Below are 18,428 nucleotides of genomic sequence, written 5' to 3'. Positions count from 1 at the left end.
AATTTGTAAAAAATAAAAACACATGGAGGCTAAACAATACACTACTTAATAACCAAGAGATCACTGAAGAAATCAAAGAGGAAATCAAAAAATACCTAGAAACAAATGACAATGAAAACACGATGACCCAAAACCTATGGGATGCAGCAAAAGCAGTTCTAAGAGGGAAGTTTAGAGCGATATAATCCAACCTCAAGAAACAAGAAACATCTCAAATAAACAACCTAACCTCATACCTAAAGCAATTAGAGAACGAAGAACAAAAAAACCCCCAAGGTTAGCAGAAGGAAAGAAATCATAAAGATCAGATCAGAAATAAATGAAAAAGAAATGAAGAAAACAATAGCAAAGATCAATAAAACTAAAAGCTGGATCTTTGAGGAGATAAACAAAATTGATAAACCATTAGCCAGACTCATCAAGAAAAAAGGGAGAAGACTCAACTCAACAGAATTAGAAATGAAAAAGGAGAAGTAACAACTGATACTGCAGAAATACAAAGGATCATAAGAGATTACTACAAGCAACTCTATTCCAGTAAAATGGACAACCTGGAAGAAATGGACAAATTCTTAGAAAAGCACAACCTTCCGAGACTGAACCAGAAAGAAACAGAAAACATAAACAGACCAATCACAAGCACTGAAATGGAAATTGTGATTAAAAATCTTCCAGCAAACAAAAGCCCAGGACCAGATGGCTTCACAAGCAAATTCTATCAAACATTTAGAGAAGAGGTAACACCTATCCTTCTAAAACTCTTCCAAAATATAGCAGAGGGAGGAACACTCCCAAACTCATTCTAAAAGGCCACCATCACCCTGATACGAAAACCAGACAAAGATGTCACAAAAAAAGAAAACTACAGGCCAGTATCTCTGATGAACATAGATGCAAAAATCCTCAACAAAATACTAGCAAACAGAATCCAACAGCACATTAAAAGGATCATACACCCTGATCCAGTAGGGTTTATCCCAGGAATGCAAGGATTCTTCAATATATGCAAATCAATCAATGTGATACACCATATTAACAAACTGAAGGAGAAAAACCATATGATCATCTCAGTAGATGCAGAAAAAGCTTTTGAGAAAATTCAACACCCATTTATGATAAAAAGCCTCCAGAAAGAAGCACAGAGGGAACCTACCTCACATAATAAAGGCTATCTATGACAAACCCACAGTCAGCATCATTCTCAATGGTGAAAAATTGAAACCATTTCAACTAAGATCAGGAACAAGACAAGGTTGCCCACTCTCACCACTATTATTCAACATAGTTTTGGAAGTTTTAGCCACAGCAATCAGAGAAGAAAAAGAAATAAAAGGAATCCAAATCAGAAAAGAAGAAATAAAACTGTCACTGTTTGCAGATGACATGATACTATACATAGAGAATCCTAAAGATGCTACCAGAAAACTACTAAAGCTAATCAATGAATTTGGTAAAGTAGCAGGATACAAAATTAATGTACAGAAATCTTTTGCATTCTAATACACTAATGATGAAAAACCTGAAAGAGAAATTAAGGAAACACTCCCATTTACCACTGCAACAAAAAGAATAAAATACCTAGGAATAAACCTACCTAAGGAGATAAAAGACCTGTTTGCAGAAAACTATAAGACACTGATGAAAGAAATTAAAGATGATACAAACAGATGGAGAGATATACTATGTTCTTGGATTGGAAGAATCAACATTGTGAAACTGACTATACCACCCAAAACAATCTACAGATTCAATGCAATACCTATCAAACTACCAATGGCATTTTTCACAGAATTGGAACAAAAAATTGCACCATTTGTATGGAAACGAAAGACCCTGAATAGTCAAAGCAATCTTGAGAAAGAAGAACTGAGCTGGAGGAATCAGTCTCCTGGACTTCAGACTATACTACAAAGCTACAGAAATCAAGGCAGTATGGCACTGGCACAAAAACATAAATATAGATCAATGGAACAGGATAGAAGCCCAGAGATAAACCCACACACATATGGTTACCTTATCTTTGATAAAGGAGGCAAGAGTATACAATGGAGAAAAGACAGCCTCTTCAATAAGTGGTGCTGGGAAAACTGGACAGATACATGTAAACGAATGAAATTAGAACACTTTCTAACACCATACACAAAAATAAACTCAAAATGAATTAAAGACCTAAATGTAAGGCCAGACACTATAAAACTCTTAGAGGAAAACATAGGCAGAACACTCTATGACATAAATCACAGCAAGATCCTTTTTGACCCACCTCCTAGAGAAATAGAAACAAAAACAAACAAATGGAACCTAATGAAACTTAAAAGCTTTTGCACAGCAAAGGAAACCATAAACAAGACGAAAAGATAACCCTCAGAATGGGAGAAAATATTTGCAAACGAAGCAACTGACAAAGAATTAATCTCCAAAATATACAAGCAGCTCATGCAGCTCAATATCAAAAAAACAAACAACCCAACCCAAAAATGGGCAGAAGAACTAAACAGACATTTCTCCAAAGAAGATATACAGATTGCCAACAAACACATGAAAGGATGCTCAACATCACTAATCATTAGAGAAATGCAAATCAAAACTACAATGAGGTATCACCTCACACTGGTCAGAATGGCCATCATCAGAAACCCTACAAACAATAAATGTTGGAGAGGGTGTGGAGAAAAGGGAACCCTCTTGCCCTGTTGGTGGGAATGTAAATTGATACAGCCACTATGGAGAACAGTATGGAGGTTCCCTAAAAAACTAAAAATAGAATTACCATATGACCCAGCAATCCCACTACTGTGCATATACCCTGAGAAAAGCATAATTCAAAAAGAGTCATGGGGGCTTCCCTAGTGGTGCAGTGGTTAAGAATCCGCCTGCCAATGCAGGGGACATGGGTTCGAGCCCTGGTCTGGGAAGATCCCACATGCCACGGAGCAACTAAGCCCATGCGCCACAACTACTGAGCCTGCGCTCTAGAGACCGCGAGCCACAACTACTGAAGCTCTTGTGCCTAGAGCCCATGCTCTGCAACAAGAGAAGCCATGACAATGAGAAGCCTGTGCACCGCAACAAACAGTAGCCTGCACTCACCACAACTAGAGAAAGCCCGAGCACAGCAACAAAGACCCAATACAGCCAAAAATAAAAACAAATAAATAAAAATATTTTAAAGTAAAAAATAAAAAACAGAGTCATGTACCACAATGTTCATTGCAGCTCTATCTACAATAGCCAGGACATGGAAGCAACCTAAGTGTCCAGGGACAGATGAATGGATAAAGAAGAAGTGGCGCATGTATACAATGGAATATTACTCAGCCATAAAAAGAAACGAAATTGAGTTATTTGTAGTGAAGTGGATGGACTGAGAGTCTGTCATACAGAGTGAAGTAAGTCAGAAAGGGAAAAACAAATACCGTATGCTAACACAGACACATGGAATCTAAAAAACAATGGTTGTGATGAACCTAGGGGCAGGACAGGAATAAAGACACAGACATAGAGAATGGACTGGAGGACATTCACTTTGTTATACAGCAGAAACTAACACAACACTGTAAAGCAATTATACTCCAATAAAGATGTTAAGAAAAAAAAAAACATGTTAGAAAGCCTATTGTATGAACAGGCACTGTGGCCTACTCTTCTTTTAGGAAAGAGAGCAGAGAAAGGGTAGCCTAATGGCTTTCTGTACATATCCCAAAGACAGGACTTCTGGATTTTACTTTCCTTATAAACTAAACCTGATCCCTTTCATTTCTAGGACCTTATACTCCTTGTCTATAAAACAGTAGAAATAACGTGTCAACCACCTTCTTTTGGAGAAAATTTTAATGCAGCCTATAAAACTGACATGAGAAATGAAAAGAAAAGAAATGGTTATTAATGAAAATATCTGTCTGCGGGAAGGAGAATAGCATTGAAGAGAGAGCAAATTACTTGCAAAAGATTGAGAGTTCACAATTGAGAAATGGAATTAAGTATTTTAAAATGATTATGAATAATTAAGGATATCTACTAATTCCCCTTCAGAATGGTATTAGCTTCTCAAGGGCAGTAATTCTAAAAGCCTGAGAAATGTGGTACTTTGAAAATGGTGCTTTTTAAAATAGTTAAAATAGTTATTAAAGTACTTATTATAACAGTTCTCATCATCATCATGGACATGTGAATTTGCACCTGCTTTCAAGGTTAACATTATTCTGAACTCAGAAGACAAGTACTCCTTACAAAAGTTATGGGTAGGTGTGGTAGAGATAAAGTAGGCAAGGAATCTTTCCTTTCCCTTGTCTCTTCTAAGTAATGTAATTTCCATGAACTTTGTTTGGTAAAAATCCAGCCTCTGGTGGGCCCAGGGAATGGAAAATATGTCCTGATGAATGCTGCCTCTGTAAGGGAGCTCACTGAGGTAATACCAGAATATATAGCAAGAACTCAGCTCATATCCTACTCATTGCTGCCCCCTAGAAGGTTCTGTATAATTTACAACAAACACGAGCTACAATCCCAATAGAATAACTGACTCTTTCCCATTTAGCAGTGGCAGTCAAGAAATGGTAAAAGACCACAGATTAGTATCTCCAAATCAAAAACACTTAATTGGTGGATACTTATGACTGTTCTTGATTTTCATTTTGCCCTTTGATTTCGTGAGCTCTTTTTTTCCCCTGTTATTTGACCCAATGTTCTAATATCACTATTCTGAGCCACAAGAAGCAAGGGATGTTTCCCCTAAAGCAAGACATCAAACCATAATTTCTTTACTATTCTTTGTCAAAGATATTATTCAGGGAGTGATGAACTTCTGAAATTTATATCTTATAAACTCACCAATGGCAAAGACAGTAGGGTTAGTTCAGCTGGCCCCATAGAAAATCAACCTACTGGACAAGACATGGTTCTCAAATCCTATACATCTAATCCTAAAACGGGATCCAATTTAAGATTCTGAGGCAGTATGACATAATAGATAAGACCCAATGCTTGAGTCTGAATCCTGGCTCTGCTACTTACTAGTCATGTAACTTTGCAAGTTTCTTAATCTTTCTATGCCTTGTTTCTTTATTAAATGGAGATGATAAAATTACAGTATCTACCTTCAAGGGTTGTGGTGACTATGACATGAGTAGAACACATAAAACACTTAGAATAAACCATAAACAAGACGAAAGACAACCCTCAGAATGGGAGAAAATATTTGCAAATGAAACAACTGACAAAAGATTAATCTCCAAAATATACAAGCAGCTCATGCAGCTCAATATCAAAAAAACAAACAACCCAATCCAAAAATGGGCAGAAGAACTAAATAGACATTTCTCCAAAGAAGATATACAGATTGCCAACAAACACATGAAAGGATGCTCAACATCATTAATCATTAGAGAAATGCAAATCAAAAGCATAATGAGGTTATCACCTCACACCGGTCAGAATGGCCATCGTCAAAAAAATCTACAAACAATACATGCTGGAGAGAGTGTGGAAAAAAGGGAACCCTCTTGCACTGTTGATGGGAATGTAAAATGATACAGTCACTATGGAGAACAGTATGGAGGTTTCTTAAAAAACTAAAAATAGAACTACCAGATGACCCAGCAATCCCACTACTGGGCATATACCCTGAGAAAACCATAATTCAAAAAGAGACGTACCACAACGTTCACTGCAGCACTATTTACAATAGCCAGGACATAGAAGCAACCTAAGTGTCCAATGCATAGAGAAGATGTGGCACATATACACAATGGAATATTACTCAGCCATAAAAAGAAACAAAATTGAGTTATTTGTAGTGATATGGGTGGACCTAGAGTCTGTCATACAGAGTGAAGTAAGTCAGAAAGAGAAAAACAAATACCGTATGCTAACATATATACATGGAATCTAAAAAAATGGTTCTGATGAACCTAGGGACAGGACAGGAATAAAGATGCAGACGTAGAGAATGAACTTGAGGACACGGGGAGGGGGAAGGGTAAGCTGGAACAAAGTGAGAAAGTAGCACTGACATATACACACTACCAAATGCAAAACAGATAGCTAGTGGGAAGTAGCCGCATAGCACAGGGAGATCAGCTCGATGCTTTGTGACCACCTAGAGGGGTGGGATAGGGAGGGTGGGAGGGAGACGCAAGAGGGAGGGGATATGGGGATATATGTTTACATATAGCTGATTCACTTTGTTATACAGCAGAAACTAACACAACACTGTAAAGCAATTATATTCCAATAAAGATGTTTTTTAAAAAAAAGGTATTTGGGGGCTTCCCTGGTGGCGCAGTGGTTGAGAGTCCGCCTGCCGATGCAGGGGACACAGGTTCATGCCCGGGTCCGGGAAGATCCCACATGCCGCGGAGCGGCTGGGCCCGTAAGCCACGGCCACTGAGCCTGTGCGTCCGGAGCCTGTGCTCCGCAACAGGGGGGGCTACAACAGTGAGAGGCCCACGTACCGGAAAAAAAAAAAAAAAGGTATTTGAGTTCAAAAAAAATACTGCATAACATGAGGTAAATGCCCAGCAGACGTTGGCCAATATTAGTATTTGGAAGGTTTTAAACATACAAGGCCAGGATACAGGTACCTAGAATATCTAGTGCTTACTATATTGAGCATCTAAAACGTATCCATAGCTATGAAGCTTGAGTACACCCAAGATATCAGGCAGGAATGCTCCTAGTGGGCCTAAGAAAGGAGGCAGGTACTTAGGGAAAAAATCCCAACCCAGCTCTCTTTTGCTGTGAAAGTATCCTTCCTAAGCCTGTAGGCTCCTACAGGTTTAGGAATAGGACAGATCAGTTTAAAGATTCTAATGTTACTAACCTACATAAAATAATTAGAACTCTCAGGAGCTGAGAGCCATACCCTTTTTTCTTTTTTAACTCAATACATCAAATATTTAATAATGTAACTTCTATTCAGTTTAAAAAATAACACGTATAAATGTAGACTATTTTAGAAAGCTTCCCACTCATAACGTAAATGACCTAAGTAGAGACAGAAAGGGTAGTAGAAATGGATTCCTATATGGAAATCCCAAAGTATTCCTTCATGCTGCAACATGGTCAGCTATTAAATATTTGCTCAAAAGATGTGAACTGCAGGGCAGGTGGTGCCTTAAACAGAGCGAGAATACCAATAAGCGAATGTCCTCTCCCTCAGCATCCAAATCTTCAACACATAAAAAGACACAGACCTACTGGAGAACGGACTTGAGGATATGGGGAGGGCGAAGGGTGAGCTGTGACAAAGCGAGAGAGAGGCATGGACATATATACACTAACAAACGTAAGGTAGATAGCTAGTGGGAAGCAGCCGCATAGCACAGGGATATCAGCTCGGTGCTTTGTGACGGCCTGGAGGGGCGGGATGGGGAGGGTGGGAGGGAGGGAGACGCAAGAGGGAAGAGATATGGGAACATATGTATATGTATAACTGATTCACTTTGTTATAAAGCAGAAACTAACACACCATTGTAAAGCAATTATACCCCAATAAAGATGTCAAAAAAAAAGAGATAAATCAGCAGTTCTCAGACATTAAGGTACATTAAAAAAACACCTGAGATGTTTGTTTAAAATACATCACTCTACCACACTGCCTCAAACTTATTCAGGAGAATGGAGAGGCCTGTGAGAGCTGATTCTGAAGCAGGTCATCCAAGGACCACACTTTGAGAAACAGTGAAATAATACCTTTCGTTTCCACTTGATGTTCACTTACTCTTTGAATATAAAAACGAGTGTGAGATTACCTCATCATTGAGCCAGTTCAGATGGTTTAGAGTTTGAATATCTTTGCGTGTAATGGTCAAGCGGAATGCTTCACTCAGAACTTCATCCTGGTTCCCATTACGAAATACATTCTTTATTTCTTTCTCCATTTCCTAGGGAACCAAGAAGTGTCAGAGATCAAGCATACATGGCCTTAGACATAGCAATCTCTCACCAAGCTCCATGAAATCCCTAGACTTAAATCAACTATTTACTTCTAACATTTTGGTTTCTATTCCTTCCAGTAATCTCCCTGATTACTTCCTTCCATCCTAGCTTGTCCTCCCTTCTCTGTTTCAGTACATTTCAGACCCTTGTTTCATATTATTCCTGAAGTCTGAAATAACCTTTTGCTGTCAAATTTCCTAAGTTCATGAGAAGACCTAATTATATTTTATACCTTCGGTCCAAACAATTTCCTGAGAAATAGAATCTTTCTTAAAGGCAATAAGGAAATAAAGGTAGTGAAGTCTTTTAGAAACATTTTCCTAGAAAAATTTGTTTTACTTTTTTAATGTAAAACTGTGGAATTCAGCACAACTATAATAAATGTGTTACATTCACCAGCTATATGATAGTTTTTCAAACAGAAGAATGAATTAAGGAACAGATTTTTAAATGTATGCAGACTTTTATGTATTTTCCAAATTTTTAGTCTGTGTTTTATTGCTTAAAAAAAAAGGTAAGGCTCAACTTACTATTTGATATCAAAGTACCAGACACATGCATTAAGTAAAAGTGCACATGAAATGAAACACAAATTTATTAAATGCTTTTTTACTGAAGTCACTATAAGTCACCCATAATTCTTTCCTGAATTTTCAATAATCCTTTAAAAATAAAGCCAAGATTGGTATGCAATACAAATGAAAGCAGGAGTATGCAATACAATTTAAATACCAGATTACTTTTATGTTTGAAAGTTGTCCAAAGAATTCTCTCTAAACACAACACTTGCTAGTGTAGGAATTTAGAGTATATAGTTTACCTCTGTGATTTCAGGAAATTCATCTTCGCTCTCCGTTAATTTATGACCTTTTTTTCCTGTTTCTTGGGCGATCGTGACAGGAATCTCCTTTTCAAGAGGCACACGAAGATGCAATTCTACTGAATCATGTACTGAATGTTCTTGTTCCTGCAGTCTCTGAAAAACAGAGCTTCAAAATAAGTGGAATAAAGAAATCTACTATTTGTCTATGTACACTAAGTAGTACTAGCTGAAGAGACCAAGAACATAGACCACTTATCATACAATGCTATGCTACCACACTATCTTGCAGTTACAACTTTGATCCCAAATCCAGGTAACCTTCTAAAATTAGTTTCAACCTGGATGTGCTATTCATTTATTATCTCAAAAATATTGTTTTACCTGGTTTTGAAGCTGTAATGCCAGTGCTTTCTGCTCTTCAATCTGGCGCAATCTTTCCCGTGCTCGAGAATCATAAACACTAGTCCTTGGAAATGAAAAGGAATGTGACACAAATGCAGACCACTCTCTCAGCATCAAGAACATTGCTGACGCACAATGAGCATTAAATATAAAACCCTCAGAGAGAAAGTCTAAAATCCTTATACTAACTTATCACTACATTTACTTTAAGACAAAGTGAAACCACATGGTGTTACTGAAATTATCCTATTATTTTTTGTTGAAATAATGAAAATTACTAGTTTGTTGCTAAACATGAACAAGTGACTGTTGTGTTCATAAATGTGGAGTCCTTTTTTAAAAACATGCTTCTAAGATTATGGAAAAAGTGAAGCTTCATTCTAGAAATCCAAAAATGAAACTGAATCCCAAAGAAGAGAATAATACAAGATATCATCGAGGTTTTAGTTCAAATATTGTATTTATGATCCAGAAGAAGAAATATGGGTTTCTTTTTTTCTTAAAAAAAAATCAGCTAGACCGGGGGTTTGGATAACTCAAAGTGAGTCCTTGAAACTAGAGACTAAACTTTCAGTGATTTCGCAAGCTCCAGAACTAAAGATTATTCAATAAATTAATTTTATCAATGTGAAAATAAAGGCACTTACTTTCCTTTCTATATAATAGCTAACTCTGAAATATTTTTCCAATTCAGTTGAGCTTCAACAATTGTTACAGATTTAATAAACCTGAGCATAGATATGTCCCAACTCCAACAGAACCTTTAAAACCCAATAATTTAAAAGTTATTTTCTATATAGACAAACACAGGAAATTTTTACTGACTAAAAATAGGTAGGGTGATTGGCTAATTGATTTCTTCTAACTGAAAAGAAAGTGACAGAGAGGGAAAAATGATACCAAAAATAATAACTTACAATTCTTTGATCCACAGCTCTGCCTGGAAAAAAGTAGGACTATGGGTGGGAAAAGAAAAATGTGACAAATAAGCAGGAGACGTAAAGGAAAATCAAATATTTTCATCAAGAAAACCAATTATTTAAACAGTTTATAAAAATGCTTTACAACTATGCAATAAATAAAAGGACCTAAATTACATAAAACAATTCTAACTGGGAAGTAAAGGAATACAAATATTGAGTCATCTGCACATGTACAGTTAAAAAGATGACCCAACATTCAGCTGAGAAACTAAGTTTAGCATGCTTCTTACTTGGAAGAGAGACCAACACGATGTGAAAGAGTACATCACTTGTCAAGGCAATATATTAAGCTAGAACGTTCCTCTTTCCAAATGGCTCAGATTGACAGATTTATTAATGGTTTAAAAAAATCTTATGGGTTCTTGGACTTCTCGTAGGTCTACTTGAGTAAAAATACATTCAACCACATCACGTTAGATACTGAAAATCCCCCCGCCACAGAACAGCCCATATCAAATGGATAATGAGCCAATGAACCGAAGCGGATAATCAGCAATACAACTCCATTCCAAAGATGAAAGGTTAGTTCTACTCCATGCAGCTCTTGCTGACAACCCAAGTCAATAGTGCTTAGCAGAGTCACAGGTATGCTCTCTGTTCTAGAGCCTTTTGCTCTTCTCAAACTTTGTCTCCTTTCTTATCTCCTTGCCCCTAACTGAAGGAGTTCTCATAGAACCAAATTAAAGAAGAGTGAACAGTTTTCCAAAGAAAACTTTCAGATATATAGAACAAGTAAACAGAGCATCAAATTGGCATTTAAGAGACCAGTATCTCCTGGAGCTGCTCTGTGACCTTGAGCAAGTCACTTCCTTTCCATGGGCCTCAATTTCTGGGTTTGTAAACATGGAGATTAGAGTCCCTTTCAGTTCTTAAATTTCTACAGTCTGCCCTGTAAAGGCAAGAATAAGGGCTCAGACATTATCCTCTTGCTCCTTAGCCTAACTTCTGAGAATTAGTATTCCCAATCATCCTTAGTTCTGGGTTTTGGTGATAAACTTGCTGTTCTATTACCTCCCCACTGTCGGTAGCCTACCTCCTTAACACAGTGAAAAACTGATGTAACAGCCAAGAAAGAAAGTCACAGAGATCAGTGGAAGCACTGTGAGGAACTACTTAGTGTGGGATACTAAAAACAAATGAACGTGAGAATACATTTATTGAACAATATAATGAAGTGACAAGAATCACACAGAATTTCATGGTACCAGATCATGCTATTCAAATTTGTCTGCTCCCCTTATTAGAATATAAACTTGATGAGGATAGGAATTTTTCTCTTTTGTATTTACTACTGTATCCTCTGCACCAAGAATAGTGCCTGACACATAGCAGGCAGTCAGTATTTACTGAATAAATAAATAATGTAAGGGCCGAGCACTTCTCTTTAACGGATCAAGGTATCTGCTGGCGCAGGAAAGCAAAATGCAGAGTAAAAAGCAAAATCTGTTTGCTTTTCAGAGATTATACATTACTTCTCATATAATTGAAGCAATAATAATTACAGCTACTTACTGAGCACCTACTTAGTGCTTTATGTATAAAACCCTCTTTGGGGGGTTTTACATATTAGTTAAGCCTCACAATAATCCTCAAATTAATTAAGACTCAATGAAAAATCTGAAAGTGAAATCAAGAAAACACTCCCATTTACCATTGCAACAAAAAGAATGAAATATCTAGGAATAAACCTACCTAAGGAGACAAAAGACCTGTATGCAGAAAATTATAAGACACTGATGAAAGAAATTAAAGATGATACAAATAGATGGAGAGATATACCATGTTCTTGGATTGGAAGAATCAACATTGTGAAAATGACTCTACTACCCAAAGCAATCTACAGATTCAATGCAATACCTATCAAACTACCAATGGCATTTTTCACAGAACTAGAACAAAAAATTTCACAATTTGTATGGAAACACAAAAGACCCCGAATAGCCAAAGCAATCTTGAGAACTAAAAACGGAGCTGGAGGAATCAGGCTCCCTGACTTCAGACTATACTACAAAGCTACAGTAATCAAGACAGTATGGTTCTGGCACAAAAACAGAAAGATAGATCAATGGAACAGGATAGAAAGTCCAGAGATAAACCCACGCACATATGGTCACCTTATCTTTGATAAAGGAGGCAGGAATGTACAGTGGAGAAAGGCCAGCCTCTTCAATAAGTGGTGCTGGGAAAACTGGACAGAGACATGTAAAAGTATGAGATTAGATCACTCCCTAACACCATATACAAAAATAAGCTCAAAATGGATTAAAGACCTAAATGCAAGGGCAGAAACTATCAAACTCTTAGAGGAAAACATAGGCAGAACACTCTATGACATAAATCACAGCAAGATCCTTTCTGACCCACCTCCCAGAGAAATGGAAATAAAAACAAAAATAAACAAATGGGACCTAATGAAACTTCAAAGCTTTTGCACAGCAAAGGAAACCATAAACAAAACCAAAAGACAAACCTCAGAATGGGAGAAAATATTTGCAAATGAAGCAACTGACAAAGGATTAATCTCCAAAATTTACAAGCAGCTCATGCAGCTCAATATCAAAAAAACAAACAACCCAATCCAAAAATGGGCAGAAGACCTAAATAGACATTTCTCCAAAGAAGATATACAGACTGCCAACAAACACATGAAAGAATGCTCAACATCACTAATCATTAGAGAAATGCAAATCAAAACTACAATGAGATATCATCTCACACCAGTCAGAATGGCCATCATCAAAAAATCTAGAAACAATAAATGCTGGAGAGGGTGTGGAGAAAAGGGAACACTCTTGCACTGCTGGTGGGAATGTGAATTGGTTCAGCCACTATGGAGAACAGTATGGAGGTTCCTTAAAAAACTACAAATAGAACTACCATATGACCCAGCAATCCCACTACTGGGCATATACCCTGAGAAAACCAAAATTCAAAAAGAGTCATGTACCAAAATGTTCATTGCAGCTCTATTTACAATAGCCCAGAGATGGAAACAACCTAAGTGCCCGTCATCGGATGAATGGATAAAGAAGATGTGGCACATATATACAATGGAATATTACTCAGCCTTAAAAAGAAACGAAATTGAGCTATTTGTAATGAGGTGGATAGACCTAGAGTCTGTCATACAGAGCGAAGTAAGTCAGAAAGAAAAAGACAAATACCGTATGCTAACACATATATATGGAATTTAAGAAAAAAATGTCATGAAGAACCTAGGGGTAAAGCAGGAATAAAGACGCAGACCTCTTAGAGAACGGACTTGAGGTTATGGGGAGGGGGAAGGGTGAGCTGTGACAGGGCGAGAGAGAGTCATGGGCATATACACACTAACAAACGCAGTAAGGTAGATAGCTAGTGGGAAGCAGCTGCATGGCACACGGATATTGGCTCGGTGCTTTGTGACAGCCTGGAGGGGTGGGATGGGGAGGGTGGGAGGGAGGGAGACGCAACAGGGAAGACATATGGGAACATATGTTTATGTATGACTGATTCACTTTGTTATAAAGCAGAAACTAACACACCATTGTAAAGCAATTATACCCCAATAAAGATGTTAAAAAAAAACAAAAAAACAAAAACACAAACAACCCAATCCAAAAATGGGCAGAAGACCTAAATAGACATTTCTCCAAAGAAGATATACAGACTGCCAACAAACACATGAAAGAATGCTCAACATCACTAATCATTAGAGAAATGCAAATCAAAACTACAATGAGATATCATCTCACACCAGTCAGAATGGCCATCATCAAAAAATCTAGAAACAATAAATGCTGGAGAGGGTGTGGAGAAAAGGGAACACTCTTGCACTGCTGGTGGGAATGTGAATTGGTACAGCCACTATGGAGAACAGTATGGAGGTTCCTTAAAAAACTACAAATAGAACTACCATATGACCCAGCAATCCCACTACTGGGCATATACCCTGAGAAAACCATAATTCAAAAAGAGTCATGTACCAAAATGTTCATTGCAGCTCTGTTTACAATAGCCAGGAGATGGAAACAACCTAATTGTCCATCATCGGATGAATGGATAAAGAAGATGTGGCACATATATTCAATGCAATATTACTCAGCCATAAAAAGAAACGAAATTGAGCTATTTGTAATGAGGTGGATGGACCTAGAGTCTGTCATACAGAGTGAAGTAAGTCAGAAAGAGAAAGACAAATACCATATGCTGACACATATATATGGAATTTAAGAAAAAAAAAATGTCATGAAGAACCTAGGGGTAAGACAGGAATAAAGACACAGACCTACCAGAGAATGGACTTGAGGATATGGGGAGGAGGAAGGGTAAGCTGTGACAAAGCGAGAGAGTGGCATGGACATATATACACTACCAAACATAAAACAGATAGCTAGTGGGAATCAGCCGCATAGCACAGGGAGATCAGCTCAGTGCTTTGTGACCACCTAGAGGGGTGGGACAGAGAGGGTGGGAGGGAGGGAGACGTAAGAGGGAAGAGATATGGGAACATATGTATATGTATAACTGATTCACTTTGTTATAAAGCAGAAACTAGCACACCATTGTAAAGCAATTATATTCCAAAAAAAGATGTAAAAAAAAATAATAAAGACAAAGGAACTTGAGGCAGTGGAAAAAAAATTAAGACTCAATATAATGTGTAATAAGGAAATATTACTTATACTGTACAGAAAAGGAAATTGAGTTCAAAAGAATAATTTGTTTTGGAAGAGCCAGGATCAGAAACTATGTATGTCCAATTCCAAAGACTATGTTCTTTCTATTATTATAAAGTATCTTCTAATAAATCAAAGTATTAAGCCAAAATGGAGATGATGAGTATTTGGGCTACTCAAGAGAGTATTTCAGGCTTTCTAGGAAATTCATTTATTTAATACAGATTTATTTACTAAGTACCCATGATGTGCCATGTACTATTATGGGCACCAGGTGGTAGTACAAAGGTACTAGTACCGAACAAAGTACAGAGATAGAAGTACTGGAAGGAAAGACTAATGCTATCAGGAGAAGCCAGAGAAATGTCCTGAGAAAAAATTAACACCTGAGTCAGATTCTGAAAAGCAAAATAAGAGTGTAACAAGTGGACAAGGAGAGAAAAGGAATTCCAGGCAGAAGGGGAAGGGTTGGAATGTACAATGGCACAAAGGCATAAAATACATGGCACATTCTGGGAAATAAGGGCAGATCTGCATTGCTGGAACTTAACCGAGCTGGAATGCTGGAAGATTAAGAATAAAGAGCCAATCAATCAACCAAGCCTTGGGAGAGCAGGCTCCAACTTTGATAAACAGCATCATCCAATAAGCCTTACCCAAGACTACTTCTTGTCCATCTCACTCTTCAGTCATCACTAGGAGAAATTCTCCATAAAGGAAAGGCAGACTCAGTAAAGAACTGAAGAACTGAGAGCACCCATTACATGAAATCAACTTTTTCCCAAGAAAGAACACCTATTTTTGCACATACATGTAAAGCACTTTTATAAGTGTTTTATCTGGAAGTTAATCTTCACAACAATTCAATAGTAAGGTATTAATACTCGCATTTTATTGATAAGGAAACTGAGGTTTAGAAGAGTAACTTGTCCACAGTTACATGAAGCCTGGAAAAGGCAAGATCAGAACCCAGGTCTAACTCAAAAAACTAAAAAAGTATAAAGAATAAAGCATCTAAACTATAAAGTCTCCTTGAGAAACTATAACAACGGGAGAATTTTTTAAAATATCTAAAGTTTAGAACATACAGGGGAGCTGCAAAGACATAGAGGAACTGAGATGAGAAAGAACATTTTATTATCCTTAATCCTCTCAATGGAAAACTGATACCATTATTATTCTAGCAATTGAACTGCTAAGGCCAGATATGGCAAAGACATAGCAATCTGAGTAGCAACTTATTGGATTACAGAGGAAGAAGTACTTGGTACCTCTCAGAGGGGTCAAGTTTCATATAGAAGATCACATTTGAATTGAGACTTAAAAGATAAGAAAAAGACTACTGCCAGATAGACAAGTGGAGGGGGGAGAAGGGGAGCATACCAGGCAGAAGGCACACAATGTGAAGGTAAGAAAATACCTATCATCTTATAAGTCAGCGTATAATAAACACATGAAAGAATCCAGTATTTACACATGGTTCCTTCTCTAACCTCCACTGTGTTTCTCCTCAAATGTCACCTTATCAGAAACTTGCCATGACTATCCTAGATAAATAGCACCCCCAGACCCTAGTCTATATATTACCCTGCTTTATTTTTCTTTGCAGCACTTATCACCAACAGGGATGTGTTTATCTGCCTATTTGTTCTCTATCTGTCCCCCATCCCTCCCCTTACACCCCTTACAATTAGAATGTAAACTCCTTGAGAGCAGAAACTTCATTTTGTCCACTGCTGTTATCTGCAATGTCTATACTAGTACCTGGCACCCAACAGACTATCAATAAATACTTGTTAAAGGAAAGAACGCATGATAGGAAGCAAGACTTGTGGAGGAAGGGTGGTGTATACCATACTAGGAGTTTGGGCTTGATTCTATGTCTGATAAGCCACCCTCAAGGGAGTTTAATGAATGATTAGATAAGCATTTTAGAAAGATCACTCTGCAGAATGGAAGACGGACTAAAGAACAAGGCAAAGAATGAATTAGAAAACATGGTGGAAAATGGAATGAAGAACAAAATGGAGGCTGGAGGAAAAGAGATTCATCAGGAAGTTACTGAAATAATTCAAACAACATATAAGAGAGGTCTGAGTTGAGGCCATTTTATATTACTTAGATCTTAGTGAAGAAACGGTGATTAAATAGAGGGAGAACAATATGTTAAAAATGTCCTTTAACCAAAGTTTACCTGGGAGTTGGAGTCTGGGAATCTTTCACTTTGAGTAAAATCACAGAGTCTGATCCTAAACAATAAAACACAAGAGCATATCATTATTAACAAAATTCCACATGGCTGTACCTTCTAGATGTCTGTAGTTTAAGTTCCTCTACTTTGTTATATTCTATTTCCATAAACATAACACAGCATAAGGATAAAGGTAAGATGGAAGAGAAAGAGAGGCAGGTCCATTTTCACTGAGCCATAAATAGGGCTTAGTGAAGAGCCTGCCTCACAAATAAAGCAATCACTCTAGAAGAAAGTATATATGCCCTTCATCATCTTGCTGCCTGTGCTTCTTCTTTCTATTCCTGGGAAACAAGAATGTGCCAAGATTTCTCAAAAGTCTTTAGTTCATGAGCTACCACAAGACTGAATAAGGTGAAAGAGGGAAGGGGAAGGAGGAAGGGAAGAGAGGGGAGGGGACAAGAAGAGGAGGGAAGGCAGAAAGAAAGAGAGCAACCGCTATGTGAGAAGTAGCAGACTCTAAAGAGTATAAATTCTATTATTCTACCATCTATTTTCTATTGATAGAGGAAGAAATCATGTCCTTCTAAAGCACTATGATTAGAATCGCATTTAGAATATTTAATAAATGGTACAAGTAATTAAACAGCTCAGTGTAGTATATTTGTTCCAGTTTAGCTGTATCTAAGCATCTGCCATACAATGCATGCTTCTGAAATTAACAGCTTTTAGTAATAGTTCTCAGTAAATCACCTCACAAAATTTAAGTTTTCATGAATATGTGTAGCTATATAATGATGTCACCAATAATTTTAATCCCCAAGTGAGAATTTTAAGAAAGTGAGGAATAGATTAAAAAAAAAAATTAAATGACCTGAAGAAGGAGGGGAGAGCCTTAGAGACTGATCTAGCAAAAGATCCCTAATGTCTAACAACTTAACATAAAACTTGTTTTAAGTTACATGCCTATATACATACCATAAATACACACATAACGCATACTTAAAGAAGGGGCAAACTAAGCAAACAAAAAAAAACTACCAGAGCAAAACTTTTAATTAACTGGAATGCTAAGAGACGGAGTATTTTGGTTAGCTGAAAGTAAGGTAGGAAACTTTGTTTTCCAAACTTGCCGATGACCATTCCAAAATGGTCAAAAGTAGCCAAAAGGCTACTATACAGGTTTTGTAAGTAGTACTTGTATAAGAACTTTTACTTTAGTTCTTAATTGATGTTCCAAAACTCCTAGAACTTCAGAGTGCTTAATTTTCATTGTAAAGTACTAGAAACAGAGACAGTACTGAAGTAATTGGGCTTAATATACTCTGACACAAGACTACTCAGGAAGTTAATCTTTTAAATAAAATATTATAGGAAATCATTTGCATCTCCATGTAAGAAAAAAGTAAGCTACTTATTATATGCTTCATTTA

The 18,428-nt window shown here is 37.2% G+C and overlaps 1 protein-coding gene across 4 annotated transcripts in view; it reads right to left on the bottom strand.

Annotated features, from left to right (window-relative positions):
- SENP1 (SUMO specific peptidase 1) overlaps nt 1–18,428 on the bottom strand; it is a 62,924-nt gene that overhangs the window by 18,745 nt on the left and 25,751 nt on the right. For all 4 annotated transcript variants that reach the window (XM_079936777.1, XM_079936778.1, XM_079936780.1 and 1 more), the window contains 5 exons: nt 16,999–17,053; nt 10,081–10,119; nt 9,143–9,227; nt 8,759–8,914; nt 7,752–7,883 (listed from right to left, as the gene is read on the bottom strand). In XM_079936777.1, coding sequence (XP_079792903.1) covers nt 7,752–7,883; nt 8,759–8,914; nt 9,143–9,227; nt 10,081–10,119; nt 16,999–17,053 — 467 coding nt within the window. The remainder of the gene's footprint in view (nt 1–7,751; nt 7,884–8,758; nt 8,915–9,142; nt 9,228–10,080; nt 10,120–16,998; nt 17,054–18,428) is intronic.

This window comes from Stenella coeruleoalba, assembly GCF_951394435.1.
Source record: "Stenella coeruleoalba genome assembly, chromosome: 11".
NCBI lineage: Eukaryota > Metazoa > Chordata > Mammalia > Artiodactyla > Delphinidae > Stenella > Stenella coeruleoalba.
This window is presented reverse-complemented; position numbering and strand designations above follow the sequence as displayed.